We start from the raw sequence: 20,920 nt of genomic DNA on the forward strand, positions 1-20,920 counted from the left end.
CTTCCCCTGGCTGTCAAATGATGCGAAGCAGAATAAAACAGAGTGGGAATTTGCATGCTGTGCCTCCTGTAATCCCTGGAACGATATAACACATCCATAGGATTAAAGTGCAGCAAAGCAAGCTCTGCAGCATGCTTGTGAAATGGTGCAAAATATTGACCGCTCCTATAGGGCAGTATTAAAAAAAAAAAGCCACAAAAGAGGTGGTTTTGCTCTCAAAGCATCAATGGAGGTTCTGGTCAAATTCATTTTCTAAAGTAGACTTTCTAGCTAAGACACCGTGTTATTAATTTGTTCTTAAAGTGACAGAGTTCTCTCAGCTGAGGCTTAAATGTGGTACACTTGTGCTGAAGTCACTTGGGGTCAAATAATTGCATACATGTTTACACCCTTAACTTAGTCCTTTAGTCCCTGAACTGAAACTTCTCTGTGTATAATTACACAGGAATGAAACTGGAAGCTTGAGATGAACTTAGTTTGAAAGAGGAAAAAAAAAAAAAGACAAGACCCTTAAATCTGGCAACGTTCCTATTTTGCACCTGGAAATGAAACGTGGGGTTGCTCATCTCAGCACTTTGCTGATTGTAACTTGCCCAGCGCTGCATGCCTTAGTTGGGTCTGGCTTTCATGTGCTGCTCCAATGTTTCTTCCCTCCAGTTGACCTGAGACCTTGATGATGAGGGCTTGTTAGTGGAACAGCCCAGTGGCACTGTTTGCTAAACTCCTAATTTGCAAACTGCACGCAGCTGCATGCACTCTTTCTCTAAAATGGCCAGCTTGCAAGCTTCAGAACTGCAGAGGCTGTTAGGATAAGTAGGATTGAAACAATTGAAGTTTAAATCTGAAATGATGACAAGTGACAGCAGATAGAGTTCATGGTGCAGTTGGTGTGGCATGTACTGCAGTCTTTTATTTTGGTGGCACCCCAAAGTAAGGGATGCTGCCAGCTAATAACAGACTGCTTTCCCAAGGGCCAGAGGAATTAATGGCCATCCAGATACAGCACGACAATCCCTTAAGCTTCAGTGTGGGCTCTTCCTTTGGGTTTCCATGCTCTGAAAACAGGCTACTCCATCTAGAGCACCAATTCCCACAGAGCAGATTCCTCACATCTGAGCGAAGCTCAGTTGTTCTGAATGGTTTTGAAGCTTTGCTGGGTGGGTCACTGGGTGAGCTCCTCAGGGGATGTCTGTGCCTGGTACTGGCATGGTGAAAGCACTGCTCCAGGCTCCAGTTCAAACCGGGCTCTTTGCTTCCTGACTGCTTTTTGGCTTGTTTTTGCATTTAAACTTCAATGGTTTGAGCGAGGCACGGCGCAGCTCTGCTTTCCCAATTCTGACATGTTGGCCTTTCTGACCCCCCCCCAGAACAATGACAACGAGACAGCACTGCACTGCGCCGCGCAGTACGGCCACACCGAGGTGGTGAAGGTCCTCCTGGAGGAGCTCACCGACCCCACCATGCGTAACAACAAGTTTGAGACCCCCCTGGACCTAGCCGCTCTCTACGGGAGGCTGGAGGTTGTGAAGATGCTGCTGAACGCTCACCCCAATCTTTTAAGCTGCAACACAAAGAAACACACTCCCCTGCACTTGGCGGCGAGGAACGGTCACAAAACCGTAGTCCACGTCCTCCTGGATGCTGGCATGGATAGCAACTATCAGGTATCTGGGGTGGGGGGTGTGAGGGGCTGCTCTGGCTGCTGGGAGCCTTGTGGTTGTGAGGAGGGCTCCTCGTCCTCCATAGGGATCCTGTGTGGGAGAGGAGTGTTGGCTTTGGGTTCCTCCAGGCTGCTTGTTCAGCTCGTTCCTCTGGGAGGCCGCTCAGAGGAATCCTGGTGCAGTGCATGCTTGGTGCTTGCTCGTTAGTTGGGTGAAGAGCCACAGATGCATAGCGAGGGAGGAAAACTCCTCTGCCTACGCTGTTCTGCACTGCAAGACTGTGAGCTCTCAGTAGAGTGGAAGCAAACCATTTCCTTTCCAGCACGTGACCTTCTTCTAAGCTTTAGAAAGCCTTCTCTTGGTCGCTAACTCTGAGCCTGCATCTCTTTGCAAAGAGGCAGTCTCCATTTTCTGCTCCGAATTCTCAGTGTTGTAATAATGTCAATACTTTGTCCTCTTTGTATACGATGCAGCGTATTTATTGCTTCTGTAACCTTCTGAAAGTTCCTCCATCAGCACTCCCCCCATCTAGCTTCATGCTATTTTTCATTTAATTTGCAGACTGAAAAAGGCAGTGCTTTGCACGAAGCTGCTTTGTTTGGCAAGACAGATGTGGTACAAATATTGCTGGCTGCAGGTGAGAGAATGATCCCATTCTGAAACAATGACGTGGTGAGCCCTTCACCCACAACCCGAGGAAAGCCCTCTTTAGTGACAGCACTTTTCTCCAATCAGTTACCAAAGTGCTGTTCCTCAGGGGGAGTTACAGGAGAGGTTATCCCTTGGCATCTGGCTTTAGGTTTGCTTCTACTGAGCATTTTTTAGCTCCGCCCAGTGATGAACATGTGCGAGCTGTGACTTGATTAAAGGTGTAAATCTGTGCTTGTTCGAAAATGTTCTTGCTTTTGCCTCCTCTATACCTACTGCTATAGGTATTGATGTGAACATAAAGGATAACAGAGGCCTGACGGCTCTGGATATCGTGAGGGAGCTTCCTTCTCAGAAAAGTCAACATATAGCAGCTCTCATTGAAGGTAAGCAGCAATGTGGGGGCAGGAGGGAAGAGTTTAGAGTGCAAATTGTGCCTGTGCAGGTACAAGGTGAGGGCCTCGTGTGCTGGAAAGTGTTGAACACAATGGAGCTGCAAGTCAGTGAGAATCTTCAGGGTGTGGGAAGAAACGACGCTGCACTGCTCAGGTGGACGGTGTCTGCAGCAGGGGTTGGCAGGAGGACTTCCAGGAGTGGATTGAAGGGGGATTAACTTCTTTGCTGGAAGAGCGAGGCATCACTTTTACAATTTAAATGGGCTTAATTGAGCTTTGTTCAACTCGCTTTATAAGTAAATTAAAATTAAGGGTAGCCTAAATCTGCTTGCAGAATGCAAAGTAATAGCTTTAGATATGGTTTTGGATTAAGTCTGTTTTATGTGTCTGTAGGCAAATAGTCACCCACTGATCCCACCTCCTGCTCCTTGCTTCACTGTGAAGCTTGGGCATGGATTTCTGCAGATGAGATTTCCAGAAGAGAACCTTGATTACTTGTGGTTTAGAAAAGATCTTGGCCCTTTGTATCTGCCCACATTAGGGAATGAAGTGTGGCATGTTAGCTCAACTCCTACCTTGTAATTACATTATCTCAATTTCCTGTCAGCTGTGGGGAGAAAGATCAGAAGTGTATGCAACTGATGTGTATTATTCCTGCTCAGCATTTGAGAGCTCTACAGGTTCAAAGCTCTTTGTGGACTTTTAATTAAGCTTTGTCTGTGAGCGGGTTGGGATCATCTCTGTACTGAAACTGAAGACATAGATGGGCTTTAAAACTGAACCTCTTGCAGGTAAATGCTGATAGTTTGCTCCTGTAAGTGAGCTGTGTGAGATGGTGCTGTCTGATTTCATTCATGCAAGCTTACTATTTCTGACTTGGTCTGTGGTTTGGGGACTGCAGCTAGAACTAGCTTCTCTGCTGCTTTATGACCCCAGAAGACCAGACTGCATCTGTTTAGTGCTGCAGCCTGTGCTCAGAGCATCAAGTCATCTGCTCCTTCAAGTTATGTCGCTCCAGGAGCTTTGCAGCTTTCTGATTAAAGCGTCTGTAGAAGTTCAAAGGATCCTTCTTAACCTTGTGCATGTGATTAAAGAGGTCGACTGGTTCTATTTCAGGATCTGAGCTGCGAGTTTCAGTAATGTCCTTTGGTTATTTTTTTTGGAGACTTAATGCTGACAGTTGGTCTCCCATCCACAAGGGAGAAAATCCCATCTGCTGAAGATAAAGCTAGATGGCCAGAAACTGATCCTTGTTGTTGCCCCACCTCGTTGCAGATTACACGACTGGGAAGAAAAGTGCCAAAGCTGCAGACAAGACAGCGCAGGCACCGCCTGCTCCAAGCACCGACCCTGCGTGCTGGATCCCTCAGGGTAGGTTCTATGCACCCCAGAGGCCACTGCCACTCCTGCTCCTGCCAACACTGACCTTCAGAGGATGGAGACCACCAGTGATGCTCTTCTTTCCTCCCTTCCTCTCACAGGTGATGTGGAGAAAGCAGTGACAGAGCTGATCATAGACTTTGATGTGAACCCAGAAGAGGAAAGCCCATATGAAGCTTTGTACAACGCAACGTCCTGTCACTCCCTGGACAGCCTTGCCAGTGGGAAGTCTTCAGACAGAGAGTCTGTGAATAAGGAAGTGGAAGCAGCTGGCCTTAAAGCAGCAGGAGTCAGGCCTGTATGTAGCTGTGTGCTTGCCTTAGAAAGATAACTTCTCTCTTGCCATGATTGCGCAGCAGGCTGTGCCAATTCCTCAGCTTGAAGAAATCTTGAAAGCTACCCCTGGCATTGCTCAGAGCAGGCAGGTGCCTCTGCTTTCTGTGCCTGTTCACGTGGCCCACATCTGTGTTAGAACTGAGGTTATTTCTTCTCATCAGCCACTTTCGACACAGGGCAACACAAGTAGGTCACTGTTACTCATATCTCCATTCCTGCACGGCACGCGGTCATTTTGGTGTGCCTGGTTTTACCCAGCATTGCGCCCTTATGTTTTCTGACAGTCTCTGTGAGTTTTGGTTTGTCAGAATATTACCTGAAGGGCAACCTTATTACCTAGAAAAAGCTTTGGAAACTTCTGTGTAGCATTTCTCTTTTGCTTTGCCCAAGAGAAGGTTCTTGAGAAATCACCTTTAGGAATATCCTGCAGTAAACTAGCAGCAAAAATATGTTCTGTGTATTACTTGCAGAGATCTGTAGAGGGTACTCAAGGCTTTACAAGGCAACACAAAGCTCCTGGAACTATCTTCTCTTCCTCACCTTCTGTTAGTTGCATCTGCTGCCTCCTTAGCAATCATGGTGATGCTGCTCTGGGGCAGATGGGAAGCTGGCCTTGCAGCATGCTGTGTCAGCTTCAGGCTTTGTTTCCATAGAAAAGGCTTTGCAAAAACAACCTGAATTTTTGGACAAAGGGCAAAGCAGCAATGGCCAATTGCACTGTGGGTGGCACTGTACCCATGCTTCCTCTCCCTCTGTGAAGAGGTGCATCCCTTTCCCTGCAGTTTGCAAATGTAGCAGAAATGAAACAAAGCCTTCAGAAGGTGGACGTTTTGTCCAGATGTCTTGTTTAGTGAATGCAGTACAAGATGCAGGTGCTGTTTATCAAACTAGATGTTTATGGTGTTTATCCATCTGAGTACTGTCCTGTGTTGATAGTGGCTGATGTGAAGTAAGCTCAGCTCTATCAGACGAGATGAGAGGCTGAACTGCAGTGAGAAGGGAGAAGAAGGAGGGAGTTGCTTTAGGAGCTTTCTGGAGTTTGGTCGGGCCTTTTGCAATGAGCACTTTCTATTTCAATTAGCCATTAGATGGAGCTGTTGCAGGGCAGGAGCTGAGACCTCTTTAGCTCTGTGTCGAGACAAGACAGTGCAGCTCTAACTGCCTGCGGGCAATCTTGGGATATTTGAGGAATGCAGTGCAGTGCTGTCTCCTGGATCTCCAGAGTTTTTCATTAAAAAGATGCTTCTGGAATCACTTATTCCTGTTACTGCTTCATTAAGACACAAGTGAGTAGCAGCACAATGAGAAGTCCCTTTCTACACATCATAATGAGTTCATTATTGATCTTATCCGTGCAGTGCTCTGCTCTAGAGATACCAGTCTGGATCTGAATGAACTGGCTTAATTAACGAAACAAACCTGTGTCAACACCACCTCCCACCTCAGCATGGTCGATGCTCCTGTGGGTCTGAGCTGTTGTGCACTTACTGCTCTGGAATGAGAGGTGTGCATGATCAGTGGTGGCCCTTGCAGTGTGCTGCAGTTGGTCCCTGTACACAAAGGGCTCTGCCCGAGCTGGTGTCCTGCTGGAGCGGGGAGGGAAGGCAGCACTGGGAGCTCTGTGCTGCTGGGATTCATCATCTGCTCTGCTCAAATTAATGTGAGGAGGTGCTCAGCACGCTGTGCTCCCAGCAGTGTGGCTGTAGTGTCAGGAAGCAGAAGGGGATGGACTTTACCACAGGGATTGACGGTGGTCTTCTGAACTGCAGAGAGAGCGTCCACCCCCCCCTGCTAAACCACCGCCTGATGAAGAAGAGGAGCAGCACACGGAGAAGATGGGCCATGGTGCTTCCTGTGAGGTATGTGAGGCTGCAGCTGGATTGCTTTGCCGCAACGAGGCTTAAAGACCAGCTCTATGATCATTTGGATTTGGGTGGAAGCAGTTGTAATATTGCTTTCCTTGCATATTGAGTCGGGAAGTGTTTTCTTATTATTATTCCAGCACTGCTGCTATCACTTGCCATGGGAACTTCCTTTGTGTGGTTCTTCCAGGGCACCTCTGTTTTGACCTTCAGCCTTGCTTTCCTATTCTTGGCTGGGAACTCCCATAGGAAGAGATTTTTCTGAATCACATTGGGATGTGGACTGTTGCCCGCCTGTAATGATCCCACTGAATACTTCTGCACCCTCTGGGCTTCAGTCTCAAGTGTTAGTTCCTGCTTCCTCTGTGCTTCCAGCTGTGCAGGGGATGTGTGGGCTCGTTGGTCCCACTGACGTGAGCAGGGCTCAGGGTCTTGAATTCAGCCAAGGTTCTGGCCCAGCATATGATAAAGCTGTCTTCTGCAGAGGTCAGTGGGTGGGAGCTGCTTTTTGATTAGAGCTCTCTTATTCTGTGTTCTTGCTCCTGGGCTTCCTATGGCTCATTTTTTATTCACTAGCCTATGAACCTCAGATCTGAGGGCTCTCTGGGAGCACTCAGTGTAAGGACAGGAAACCACAAATGTCTTGGAAATCTCTGTTGGCACCCAGGAAGTCAATGCAAACACAAATCTTGAGGATTTCCTTTTCCAAATTCAATGAGGTGCATGTGAAACTAATGAAGTGTCTGCTGCCTTTGGCTGTTGGAGCAGACTCCAGTTCAGCAGAGCCTTTGCTTTGCATGTGTTGATGTGCTGAAGTTCCTATGAGACATAAATGCAATCTGTTTTCTGAAGTATGTCAAGTCTACACAGGATAGAAGTAAATGCGATGTGCTGTAATAGGACTGACTTTACATAGAGTGGAACAGCAACCAGTGCACAAACAGCAGGACTGGGATGCCAAATTGTGGACTCCACTGCAGTTGTTTTCCAGCATATGATAAGCAGAGAGGAGAGCTGGCTGGCAGGTCGTGGTACAACTGAAAAGCAGGACTTGTTTATGGCAGTAAAAATGAGGGAAGCATGCATTGGCTGCTCCTGCTGAGTTACTTTGCCATATTTAATTACAAAGCACCTGCTATCCTGCCATTGAAGGCTTTGGAAATGTGGTCCATTAAAGGAAGTCCTGCTGCCAATTACTTGTGCACAAAGTGACTCACTAGGGAAATCTTGATTTGTTTTATTGATAAGAAGTGCACACAGTGAGTGTAGCTGCATGGCAGTGGCCTTTCAGATCTACCCAGAAGGCAGTTTGGGTGCAATTGATTGGTTGGTGGTTGTATTTTTTACATGTTCTCTCTGTGTTGGGCAGGCACCAACAGGAATGAGCTTAGGGATTGCTGTAAGCTTCTCAGAGCAGCATCCCGATCGCCCATTTCAGAACATGTTCTCACATTGGGGCCAGGGCACTTAGTCATCCAATGCTGTGGGGTTGGGCCAAACTGTGCTCTTAAAAGCAGTCCTTTTGTTCCGTTGCCAGGATGGGGCTATCAGTCAAAGCAGATGTGCATAAACAAGAAACTGAACTTCCATTGTGGAAAAACATTAAGTATAAACAGGCAACAGAGCTGATTGTGTGGAAGGTGCCCGAGTGCCCTCCTTCCCTATCAGCAGAAACCTTCTGGGTTTGTGGCTGAAAAAAGGTTCTGTGTTGTCAAATTAAACTTCAGTTTCATTTCTTTGCTACTCATCTCCAGAAAGGAAATGCAGGCAAAAGGCGCCATGACCATTCAGCAGTTCTCTCTGCAGTGCTGGGGGGGAGGAGAGAGAAATGAAATAGCCTTTAAAAAGTCTTTCACCAAGTCCCCTGCTGTGGATTAAGTACACTTTATAGGGCACGCTCACTGCTAACAGCTTATTTTTAGGTTTTGGTGATAGTGAATGGTTCTTGAGCACTAACCAATATGTATAAATAAATAGAAGATGAAACAGATGAAAGTGTTGATGATCTTCTTACTTACTTGGTTGCATTACCTGCAGAGTAAGCACAGTTCTCCTGCAAACAACTGATTTCATTTTAATTCAGTTTTAACTTCAGACTGTATTTGAGGCTTTGGAAGAATGAGAAGTTGAGACAATGAAGTGTCATCAGGTCTATGATTGCACACACTGACCTTTACAAAGCAAAAGCTGGGAACTGCATGTGGCTAGGAAGCTTCTTTCTGCAAATACATTCAGTGCATTTGAACGAGTGCAGTGCAGCAGTCATCATCTGCAGGAGCCTTAGCAGTACACTAATGCCTGGCTGGAGGTCCAGGCTACGACTGTTCTGCCAGGCTGCTGCTGTGCAGTATTTTTCCAAGATCTCTGGCGAGAGCCTGATACCTACTGTTACAGTCTGATGTTTTTGTGCCACCATCTGCTCAGAAGTCTTTTGCCTTAATTTGCTCATTATGAGCTCTTTCACCTGAGAAGGAGTTGGTGTGCCTGACAGCTCGTCTCAAAGCTTATAGAACAAATACTTTCCTTGGGCCTGACCTGCTTCCTCCCATTACAAAGCTGATTTAAAAGCCAGCTGGACTGACACAGGGATGCAGGACTTTGTGTCGTTTCCAAGCCTCCCTAAAAGGCCTCCAGGTGTCCTGGTTAGGTCGCAGCCAGGTAGGTACCTATTTGCCCTTGAGGAAAGAGATGCTTCCTCCTAGGGGAAGAAATTGGAGGCAGCTCTTAGTCTGCTGTCTAGACAAGGGCAGTTCCAGGAATCCGAGCAGTGCAGGAGCCTTCCTTGGGGGCTGCTGTGTGCAAACCAATCCTTCCCTGTCCTGGCAGCAGGCAGGGATTGCTCACTCTCTGGCTCTGATTTGCTCCTGCTGCGGCTGCCTGAGTTGTTAGAGGCACACGGGGGCCGTGGGACAGGACTGCAGCCAGTCTGACCAGGAGATGGTGCTGAGAGGCAGCTGCCAGGCGGGCAGGGTGCCTGGAACCTCTCTGGTGCTGGGATGGCACACGTGGCTCCCAAAGGGCAGTGGGTGACCCGTGGGCTGGGGGCAGACCTGCAGTAACAGCGCTCCCTGCACACGGCAGTGACTTTCCAGGGCAGCTCTGTGCAGGTTCTGCCAGTGTCACCAACGAGCTCTCAGCAGAGGCTTTGGGGGATTTAAATGATTTAACAGTCACTGCTGTGCGTCCTGAGGTTCAGCTCGGTTTACGCACTGTTGCCTGAGGCCCTTGTAGACCTCAGTACAATGTACGTCCTGAGGTTAGGCATGCTAGATCTGATTTCCAAAAAGGTGGCAGGGATTAATTTTATATTGTGCTGTGGATTTTTTTTTTTTCCTCTAGCCACATCCTAATAGGGCCAGTAGTTAAATAGTCAATGACGATGCAAATTCCAATAGCAACAGCAAGTCTGAGTTGGGCTGAACAGGAATAATGTGCTCAGCTCTTTTCTCACTGCCCGGGCTGTCTGCAGACCTTGCACAGTAAATCAGTTGGTCAGCGCTAGAAAGCTGTCAGCAGCCTTAACTACTAGAAAATAAAGGTCTTTGGGGATCTTCTGTCTTTTGGGCTTTGTGGATTTGTTTTTATTTTGGTTATGTTTTGGTTTTATGTTTTTGTCCACTGCAAAGGTGTTGGCTCTGCCAATTCCATGCTTAAACCATGGCATGAAGAGGCCTTGCAGGAGTAAATTGCACCGCTTTGCTTATGCTGTTTTTCATTAGGCCACTGTTGCACGAGGAAAGAGCAGAGGAAGTGGAGCTGAGGAGGAGGAGCACCCTTATGAGCTGTTGCTTACAGCGGAGACTAAAAAGCCAGTGGCAGTGGATAGAAAAACAAAAGGTAAGTGACCATCCCAAAATGCACTGTGCAAAAACACGGAGGGCAGAGCACTTGGAACAATTAAAAGCTGTGGGGTGGGGCGTCTGGACTCTGTATTGCAATTGTTTTGTTTCCTGGTGATCTTCCCTTTTATAATGGAGAGATCTAAACGTTCCTGTGCAAAATGTACACAGAGGAAGAGCAAATCCGCTGTTCTTGACAGCTGAGAGTTTGCAGGGACCCACAGTGGTAACTTAGAACATAAATGAATACTGTGCGCTGTCAGGGCAGAGTTGGAAGGCTGTGCAGTGTTGTTGGGAGTGAGATGAAGCAATGCAAGCACTGAATGAGCCGTGCTCTGCATCCAGCTGAGCTTAGAGACCTGCTGGTGTTGCATGTTTGTATCAGCAGATGATCAGCCTGCCTGTCCTGGTAATAAAAACAACACTCTGCTGTGTATTAAAGCTAAATGGCGATGTAAACTAACACATGATGAAACTAAACATGTGCAGAGCAAGCTCTTCTCTGGATCTGGCTGCAGATCCCCTGTGTGACCAGGTTAGGTACTGAACTTGGCTCTCTTGTCCCAGAGGGACTCCTGTGCTTTGCAGGGATTTGCAAACACCTTGGCTGTCTCTGGGCTTTTGGCTCCCCTTCAACAACAACAAAAGATTTGTTTGAAGCAGAAATATCCCTTCCTTTATTCAAAACTTCTGAGCAGGAATTTGGAAGGATTCAATTTGGACTCTCAACCCGGAACCCATCTCATTTTGAGGATCACGCAGAGTCGCTGTGGTGCCTTTCTGACTCCCTGTAAGAGCTGCAGCATTCTCAGTTCTGCTTTCCCTTGCAGCATGGTAGTGTTCCTTCCTTGAGTCCTGCTGCACTCTTGGCCTGGATGGGGTGGCACAAGAGGTCATTGTTTTCCCACCACTGTCTGCCAAAGCCACTTGCAGCCCGAGGCAAAGTTCGGATGCTTTTCAGGTTGGCACTCTGCAGTCTCAGCGAGGGAATAGTCCCTGGGCAACAGCCATTGAACCAGAATCTTTCAGGAGATCTTTCCAGTGCGCAGTTACTGCTGATTATTCAAGTGTGAGCTGCCTCTTCTCCATTCTGTGGCTACCAATTGCAGCTTAATGTGAGATTCATTGTAACTGTGTTTGTGAGGAACCTAAAGCCCTTTCCACTGTTGTGGTGGGAGGGGGAATCCAAGGAACGCAGGAGAGCTTTCTCTTTTTCTAGGACATGCTCGCTTCCTTAAATACAGGAGAGCTATAACCAGTGTGAGAGGAAGGAGCCTTTGATCTGATGCAGGTGAGGAGCTGCTCTGAAGGGGCCCCTCCAATGTATTTCTCACCTTGTGTACTGCTGAAGCTCAGCAGGGGCATTTCCCACTGCTCTCCTTGTAGTGCTGAATGTGGAGATTATTGTGACCCTCTCATGTCTGTTCTCCAGAGGTAGCAGCTGTTTTCCAAAGCAACTCAGAGCTCCCTGCAGCATGGCTGCACGTGTGGCAGTGTCTGTGCTCTGCAGGAGCTGCAGATCTTTGCCAGGACCCCATGTCATCTTTCACCTGCTTTGGGTTTCATGACCCCAGTAGGAAATGAAGCAGCTGTTTGGTAGTTACTCCCTTTTTTTTTTCTTTTTTCTCCTTTCCACCCCCCCTCTGTATTGTTCCTGCCTCACAGCAGTCACAGGTAGTTTCTTTCTGCACAGGATGTTTCCTAACTGCTCTGGAAGAGCGGATCAGCTTTGAAATCTCCTGCCTTACACAAAAGCAAATGTTCAGCTCTCGCAGTAGCTGAGGTCAGATGCTAGGAGGACATGGGGAAGCAGATGTAGCTGAGTCTGAAACGTGAGTATGTGCTGATGTGGGGAGAGAGGACGTTTGGGAAGTAGTGGAGTCTTTTTGGCAGAAGTTAAGCGAGGGCTGAGCAAGGAACCAAGGACCAAATTGAGGTGTTGGAGAATTTTTCCACCTCTGGATCAGAGGGGTCCTGGAGCATCAAAGGCAGCAGCTCAGCTCCAGGACAAAGAGCAGACTGAGACATGGCTTGGAATTGCTGCTTGGCCCTCGATCTGAGAGGCTGTGCTTCCAGATGTTGCTTGGTGACTTCTGGAGGAGCCTTTGGTCAGAAGAGAAGGACTCTGATGTGCTCTTCAGGGCAGCTGCCAGGCAGAGTGGCAAGCACGCTGTTTTTAATGGTGTCTTTCATATGTGATAGCTGCCTTTGTTCCCCTTGCTGCAAGTTGTCTTGTGTCCAGTGACCAGATGAATGTGGCATTATCTGCCCTGCTCTGGTGGCCTTTTGTGTATGTTGCAGCAGTTTGCTGTCACATGCTGGAGCACTAGGAAAAGTTGGCTGATTGTTTCGGGCAGAGTCTCAGAAGCGGTTTGAGCCAAATGCTTTCCCATCTCTTTGGTAAGGAAACTACGTGCAGTCTCACGCATGAAGTCAGGGCTGTCAGACCTTGTAACAGGACTTGAAAATAAGCCAAGAGTGGTGAAGTGTGCATGGACTGATGGGGAGGAGACTGTACAACTCCTGCTGTGTTTAGGGAGAGACTGAAGGAGGATGAATGCAGAAAACACCTCTGAGTGTGGATGTCTGTCTTGCTTCTGAGGAGGGCCATCGGCCAGTGCTGTCAGCAGCCTCAGGTAGGACTGAATGGCTCTTCATGGTGGTTATCAGCTGTTGGTGCTTGTTGAGCTCCTGCTGGCGTGCTGCCATAGCAAGCCCAGCTTGAGGTCCTCAGCTCACCCTTCCTCCTGCTGGAGCTTTCCTCAGTGGTTGCGCTGGTTCAGCCAGAAGTGTTGCTGTTCTCTAGACCAGATGTCTGAACTGACCCAATCACAAAAGGACAAAATGTGCTTTGGGGGGATTTTTAATGTGAGGTGGGCAGAACGTGTGGGCACACAGGGCTGGTACAAACCAGGGTTGGAAGGAATGCAAGCTTCTTGGTTTGCTCTGAGATGAATGGTAACGTAGGACCAAAGCCTGACTGCTCTGCTCTGGTTTTGTCGTCACTGCAGGACAGATCCTGTCTCCATGTCTTTGATCCAAGCCTGAGTTTCTGTAGTCACAATGTATTGAGAAACCTCCATGCAGGGTAACACAAGGACAGCATTCCTTCCCTTCACTTTCTTGAAGGGCAGTGGGGGAGGGAGTGCACACGACCACAAGTTTAGGTGGCTTTTGGAGGATAAATTTTGTCTCAAACAACTGAGGTGATGGAGATACATTTCTGATTTTCACATGCAGTACCTCGCTATGTAAATGAACCTTTGTGTTTCTATTTTACTGCAGTTGAAGGTTATTTTTGCACCTCTAAAGTAGTACTGTAAAGGCCAGCTTTCCTCTCTGCTGCAGCCTTTTATGCCACAGGAGCTGGATTTGCATGCTCACCACCTGACAAATTACATGATGTAGCACAGAGAGCCTTTTGTAGGTGAAGATTAGAGACTGGAATATGTCCTTGCTAAATTCTAAGGTTGGGAAGCTTGAGCAGAGAGCGGCTGCAATAACAGCTTGATTCTCCTAATCCAGGGGCATGAAACAAACACTCCTGATGATATCTAGGGAAACAAACTTGCTGGAGGCAATGTGGCTGCAGCTTGGTGTTAGGGAAGTGCTTCATATCTGGGATCATCAAGCTGCTGGCAGGAGAGCATGTAATTGAATCCTTCCTGGGAAGCAGACAGTCTGTGCCTGGAAATGCGCTCTGTGCAGTGGAAGCAAACCCTTCTGTGGGTGAATCCTGCAGCAGGAGCTGGCTGAGGAACTCAGCTGTGCTTGGGTGTGAAACCAGCCAAGGGACTTGAGCTCAAATCCGTATTTAAGAATGACTCCCTTTTTGTGAGTGAAAAGGTGCAACTGGATGGGGATGCTTTCAAAGGTAGATAAAAATTCCTAAATCCCATGGAGTACCACAGATGGATGGACCTGGACTCTCTCTGCTTTCCTAGCCCTTAGGTATTATTTTCTCCTTGCCCTGTTTCAATGTGTACTTTAAAAGGGAATACTGCTCATCTTTTTGCCATGATCATTGGCTGAACTGCATAAGCAACTTACCCAAAAAATGTACACGGCCTGAAAAGGCCTGTGGTCACTGGCCAGCACTGGCTCTGGCCTCTCCTCCCACCCTGGGGCATCTTGAGTTGAAACCCCAAAAAGTGAAGCCTGGGGAGAGCCCCCTGTGCACCTCAATGGTAAAAAGGAGTGAGGCCACTCCTCCCATCCTACGTGTGTTCTTCTGCCTGCAGCTTTTGGGGCAGCCTTACAGGCTCTGAGATGTCTCTTTCAAGACGTTCCTCATCTTCTCTGCGAGTGCTGTTCCCTTTGCTCCATCCCTTCCTTCCCTGGCAGCTCTCTTGTATTTCAGAGTCTGTCTCCATCGTCTGGAGGATGAATGGGCGGCTGTGATTTCTGTGCAACAGGAGCCCCTTTGTGAGCTCTGGAGCACTTTGTTCTGGCTGCACCCAGCACGTGGCACAAACTTCTCCAAGCTGCCTCACTGCATTCAGCAGGAATGGCAGCGGAGGTTAAGCTGGGACACGGGAGAGGTGAGGAGAAGAGGGAGGGCTGTTGAATTGGTAAAGGATCCAATTCCTTCCAGTCCATTAGAGGGTAATGCGCCTGTGTCCAGTCCCTCTTTCAGGATCTGCAACTTTCTTACACTGGTCTCTGCTACGTATACAGCATGTCCCATCCATTCTGAGCTTTCTCTCCAGCATTACAACCTCAGATCTTTGTGCACACCAACCGAATACAGCCTGGCCTTCACTTCTTCCCAGCGCTCCCAGCCCACGCTGGGCGCAGTGCAGGTGAGGCTTTGCAGTGACGCCTGCCCTCAGTGGCTGCAGCCACAGAACATGTGGGATATGTACCCATGCAGGATGATCAACAACTACTTCATTGTCCTGGAATCCCAAACTCATAGGATCCGGAACAAAATCAGCCCCAGCATCACTTAACGCTGGCGAGCAGCGAGGTCTGCCAGCGTCCTGCCCTGGCTGTTAACCTCTGCTCAGGCTTTTGCTGTTCCTGACTCAGCTGCCAACCCAGCAAGCTGCTTTCTGCATTTCTGTGGAGTAAACAGATGCCTGTGAGGACTGGCTGGTGCTCACAGGGCGCGTGAGACCCCGGGATCTGCATGGCGTGCGAGGATGAATGGCTGATTCAGGCCCTTCCTGCCTCATTTCTGGTGTGGGGATGCACCACAAAACCAGATGTGCTTGGAAATGACCTGGTCAAGCTTAGTGCAAAAAGGATGCTGGGGGGAAGGAGCTTAATTTCACTGTTGTTGCTAATAGCTGCTGCTTGTTAAAGAGAAGCAAAACTGATCAGTTCAGTTCGCCTCGCTCAGTGAGATGAGCGTTCCTTCACCAGCTCCTGAGAGCAGCAAACCAAGGAGTTTCCTCTTCATGTCCAGATACCCTCCTTGTATTTCAGAGCCACGTTACGGAGGTGCTTTGTTTTATTGCTCTGCTGCAGTGTGCTTTTAGTTGTTCTCCCACCCAAGTGTTTGTGGCAGTAAATGGAAGTGGTTAAAATCTGCAGGCCACCACAAGCAGGTGGTGGGGATCCCAGGACCTGCGAGCTGTGTTTCCTTGCTTTTCTAACCTTTGCTTGTGCAGCTCAGATGCATGTGTACAACCTGGCTGAGGTGAGTATGTGTGTTGGTGCACACACCTGGCAATTGGGACCGGTCAATTATTGATGATTTACCTGATATTGGGGATGTTAGCACAGCAGTAACCAAGTAACAGCGCCGCATTTCTGGGACAGCCACTTGTGCACACAGCTTTCTGCATTAGCATTCAGTGCTCAGCTTGCAGCAGAGAGCCTTTTTGATGGAGCTTTTTATTGCATAAACTGTTTATTTCTCTCCCCTGAGCAAGGAGGAGAGGTTAAACTCGGAAACCACGAGGGAGGAAGGCATTGTTTTTTTTGGGGAGCAGCTTTTGGAACTTGCAGGTTGTTTGCAGTCCAGAAGTTTTTCCCTGCAGCTGGTGCCAAGAGCAGGGAGCACCGCTCTAAATAACACTTTGGCCTTTATGGAAATGTATCAGATGTTCCAGGAGCTCCGTCTCTGCTTCTCCTACCTCGCTCGCTCTCTCTGCAGGATATACTTAGCACTTGTCTTAGCCTTATATAGCAAGGCCTGATAGTTAGTGTTAACAGGAATAAAACAACACGGAGAGCTGCCAGATTGCATAAATCAGGCCAGTGTTTGGAATTTCATAAATGCCACGACTTTGGGTACAAGTTGAGTACGCGGAACAATACGGAACTGTTCTCTCTTTATCTCTCCCTCCCTCGCTGAGGGAGGGCAGAGGGAGAGCTGGAATTTCGCAGCTTCTTCCATCTTTTAAACTTTTTTTTTCTTCCTTTGCTTTCATCCCCCTGAAGACCACAGGAGGAGCAGCGGTGGCCGCAGCCAGGACTCTGCAGACAGCCAGGACATCCAGGTTCCGGAGCAGTTCTCGGGGCTGCTTCACGGTTCTTCCCCCATCTGTGAAATAAGCGAGGACCCTTTCAGGCTCGTTCCCTCCGCGGAGAAAGGAGGCGTGGAAGCAGCGAGCCACCCACCTGCTATGCAGCTGGAGGATGCTGATTTACCTGCCCCTGCATCAGCACCGACCGGCTCTCCAGAACACAACCAGAAAGCAATCTACGCAACCGTCCAACACGCTCACGTCAACCGGGCGGATCCTGAAACTGTAGGCACGCCCCACGTGCTCCAGCACCCCGGCGCTGCCGAGGACGAGGGGGACAGAGGTGGTGCTGTGGGCAGAGCCCACCCGGGGAGCAAACCCAAAGCCGAGCTCAAGCTCAGCCGCAGCTTGTCCAAATCAGACTCCGACCTCCTGACCTGCTCCCCAACGGAGGACGATGCCATGGGGAGCCGGAGCGAATCGCTCTCCAACTGCAGCACTGGGAAGAAGAGGTTGGAGAAGTCGCCGTCCTTTGCTTCGGAGTGGGATGAGGTGAGTTTGAGTTTGCTGCTGTGCCAGGGATGAAACTGTGCAGCGTGAGCTCCTCTCTGCTGCAGGTCTTCAGAGAGGCTCGTGGGTGGTTCGCGTTATTTTGACTAATTCGCATCTCAGCCAGAAGGAAATGCTGAGTTACAAGTGGTTAAAGCTCTCTTTTGGCATTTAACACCTTAATTGGAGTGCGGAGAAACAGAACTGCAAGGGGTTGGGGGCTTTTCAAAGGTTTTGTTCTTTTAAGTTACTTAAATGCAGGGCAAGCCAGATAAGTTTAGCACCCCCAAAATGGGGGAGTATTGATAACAGTGATCCTCATGGATTCATGCTGACTCCCTCTTCCCAATTTTTCGCCTTCAGACCCCCAGAATTCAGAGCAGAGGTTTTGTGCCTGGGTCCCCGCTGCTGGGGGTGAGCTGTGTCCTGGGCTCACGGAGCTGGAGAGCAGAGTAATTGAGCTGTTTTATGTATATGATAGCTCCTACTTCACATGGTTATCTTGGAGGCTTGTTAGAAGGCACTTTATTGTAGTCCGGGAGGCCTGTGGATAGTTAAATATTTCATGCTCAGAAAGTTGGCCCTGGTGAACCACTCGGGCGAGATTAAGTGTCCCTCTGAAATCCAGCACCGCAGCATTACTGAAACATTCTTTGGAGATGATTCTGTGCTGGTGGAGCGGCGGCGCTGCGGAGGAGATAAGCTCACATGAACCACTCTTTGTACACTGAAGGGAAATAGATGGCCCCGGCGTGTGCTGGGGGTCAGGGCTGTGTGTGCCGGGCTCGTGGCAGAGGGGAACGGCTGCCCCATGGGATGGCTGTGCCTCCTGCCTGCCCCTCGTGTGCTTCAGCTGCCTCTGTGACCCCAGCCCAGGGATAAAATCACATTTGGTGGAAGACGGAGGTATTCCACAGGGATAGAAGTGAAGTGGGAATCGTTCCTTGGCGCTCCCATCCTTCAGTCCGCGTGCTTTCTCCCTGATGCGTCTCCAAATACATATTTTCCTCTGCAGGTGTTTTGGTTGCGGAGGCTTTGCTGCTAATTAGCTGGGTTAGTTGCAGTGCAGCTGCTAGCGAAAGGTTTTGTAACGGAAGGCACATCTGAAAGGAGCGGAGAGCTTTCCCTGTGCCTTTCGTGCCTCACCAAACTGTTTACAGCAAATGTTGAAAGGGAAAGGAGCCTCTGGCTTTGCAGAGTTGCACAGCTTTACTGGTAGCAGAGGTCAGAGCTCAGCATGCCTGTGCTTCCGCTGCTTGGAGAAGGGAGCCTGCAAATCTGCTTCCCTGCTTGTAAACAGAAAGCGTGGCTCCCAGCCCGTGCTGCCCAATGAGCCACAGGAGGGAAATCTGCTTTTCCTCTGCGCCGTGTTTAGGTGAGGAAATTTAGAAAGAATGTGAAAAATTCCCATCTGTCTGCAGTGGAGCGGGTCGAATGTGAAAATATTGGTACGATCAAAACCTGATGGTTTTACATGTTTTCCCACTTTCTGAGGTAATTTGAACACCTCGTGGAGTTGCTCTGTAGCAGAACCCCGTGGCTGGATTTGCCTCGGGCTCTCCTAGCTATCACAGACCTCCCCATTGATTCCAGACAAGTCTCCCTCCTCTCTGCCTCAGTTTCCCCATCTGTGAGATGTGAAGAATATCATGGTTCCCACTGGAAAACTCTCTGCAAAGCTAAACATAGTGAGACAAGCCGGCAGCTGGCGATTCATTGCCTTTCGCTGGCTTTGCTCCTTAAGACTCCGCACAGAAGTGTGCAGGGTCTGTCTGCCTCCTGGTGCACGTGCAGCTCTGTGATGCTGTCAGCAGGAGGGGCACGCTTTGTGAAGCAGAGCAGTTTTTTGCATAGCATGAAATGGAGCTGCTGCTGGTTGGTGATTCGTGCGGCCAGTCCACTTCTTGCTGTAGAATATCACAAGGCTCCTGTGGTTGGTGGTGAGAAATGCTGGGTTTGCACCTGCAGGGAACATGTGGGTTGTTTTGGTTTTTTTTTGCAGTGATTTGTATGTGCAGAAGGGGGCTGATCCGGCCGGTCATAATGGTGACAATAAGATTTAAACATTAGCAGAAGTGATGTTGCTGGAGATTTAATTAGTTCCCTGAATGGAGGTAATGCAGCTGCCCTGAGTCCAACGTGACTCTCAGCCTCGGAATTTCCCCAGCTGACAAAACCTCACTGAGGCACTGCCTCTGTGCTGGGGGGAACAATGGCAGATTTATAGGCGTTATTCTGTTCCTTTTAATAGCCTTTATGCAGGCAGCCGAGGAGGAAAGTGATCCGTGTGCAGCTGCAGCGGCACGGAAGGGCTTTGCCCACAGCCAGCAGTAGGTGTGTCTGCTCGGGGCACGGGGGAGAGGGGGGGGACCGGGTTGTGTCTGTGCATGGATGGATCTGTAAGCAGAGCCAGCATTGCTCTGGGCCGTGGGTGAGCGTGCACAGGGAGATCTGTGCTGGGACAGAAGGGTCACGGCCCTGCAGCCGCCCGCTGCCAATGCCCTTTGTTGGAAGTGGGAGGTGGTGCAGCTTTGCCAGAAGGGTGGGCTGGGGAAGGAGTGATTCACTTGGCAGCGTTCAGCCCCGCTCCCTGTTGAGCAGCTCTGAGGGCCTGGCCCAGCTGCGTGCTGCAGAGGGACGCACACCGTGGCCCCCAGATGCTGTAAGCAAGCAGAGAGATAAGCAAAGCAAACAGCACTGTATTGCCCCGGGAGCAGAGGAGGACTGAAGGAGGTGAGGATCAAAACTTGCTCCTGCTGCTGCCTGGGAAGTGAGGGCAGGGAGAGGAGCCACGTGTGCAGCAGAGCACTGCCCTCAGAGGGCTGAAGTGGTGAATTTGTTTGGTGTAAGTGGCTCATGAATATTGAGCAGCCGCGAGAGGAGCGCACAGCCGGCATCGCTCACCATGAATTTTGCATAGGAGGATAAACTGTTTGTGTTCCTGAAGGAGTGGGGCTCAGCCCTGCTGCCAGCCTGCTCTGTGCATCCATCCGGGTCCCTTTGCAGGTGCTGCTGCAGGTGAGCACACCTGGCAGGGCTCGGGCCCAGATGTGCTGAGCTGCTTTCCCCCTGAGCATCACGAGCCTCCCTGGATGAAAGGCAGGTATGAACCTCTGTTAGCAGTTCAGTGAAGTCTGGGGGATGGACAACAGCCGTGCTTTGTTCCGGGCCCATAAGACCTGATGGCTTTTGGCCAGGTTGAGGCGTTGAACCATTCCTTTTCTCCTGCTGCAGTTCTGAATCCTCCTATTCCTCGAGCAGCCGAGCTTGGCTGTGCTGGAGGAGAGATCCCAACCCCACAGCTCCTCAGCAAACTGCTCTGCTCCTTGGGGAAGCGGCTCCTGACAGTGAGAGCAATTAGTGCTGCTACAGCGGCCCCAGGGGGCAGCGATGGCTGGAGAGGAGCTGGGCTGTGCTCCCCACCCCCTGTTGTGCTGTCAGCTTCCTAAAAGCAATGTTTCAGGTATCTGGGAGATGCGTCCCACGCAGCGTTGCTTTTGCAGGACGATTGACAGCCACTGAACGCGCATAGCAGATAAATTGGGCTCTGTTTGTCCAGGAGATCAGCTGAGCTGACCTGTCTGATGCACAGATAGTGCTGTGAGGCTGGAGGTGGATGGAACTGGAGGTGTTGGTGAGACAAATGGTTTGGGAAGCCTTTTTGGGGGCAGAGCACAGGGGTGCTGCTGAGGAGCTGCAGACCTGGATCCCCACGGCCACACAGGGCCTCTTCCAGCCACCAAGTGAGCAGCTCCACTGCTGAATTTGCAGTGAACGGCTCAGAGGGTTCCAGCATCAGCTTCACAAAGTGAAGTGGCTGCTGTGTCTGCAGCT

The 20,920-nt window shown here is 49.6% G+C and overlaps 1 protein-coding gene across 1 annotated transcript in view; it reads left to right on the forward strand.

Moving 5' to 3' along the window:
* The window catches only part of ANKS1A (ankyrin repeat and sterile alpha motif domain containing 1A), an 84,489-nt gene that overhangs the window by 26,091 nt on the left and 37,478 nt on the right, over positions 1-20,920 (forward strand). Inside the window, 8 exon segments of the mRNA XM_042884362.1 lie at positions 1,368-1,664; positions 2,223-2,298; positions 2,594-2,695; positions 3,980-4,075; positions 4,186-4,382; positions 6,190-6,279; positions 10,002-10,119; positions 16,512-17,089. Of these exon segments, the coding sequence (XP_042740296.1) occupies positions 1,368-1,664; positions 2,223-2,298; positions 2,594-2,695; positions 3,980-4,075; positions 4,186-4,382; positions 6,190-6,279; positions 10,002-10,119; positions 16,512-17,089 (1,554 nt within the window).

This window comes from Lagopus leucura, unplaced genomic scaffold (genome assembly GCF_019238085.1).
Source record: "Lagopus leucura isolate 7727_CA_CO unplaced genomic scaffold, USGS_WTPT01 Super-Scaffold_100043, whole genome shotgun sequence".
NCBI lineage: Eukaryota > Metazoa > Chordata > Aves > Galliformes > Phasianidae > Lagopus > Lagopus leucura.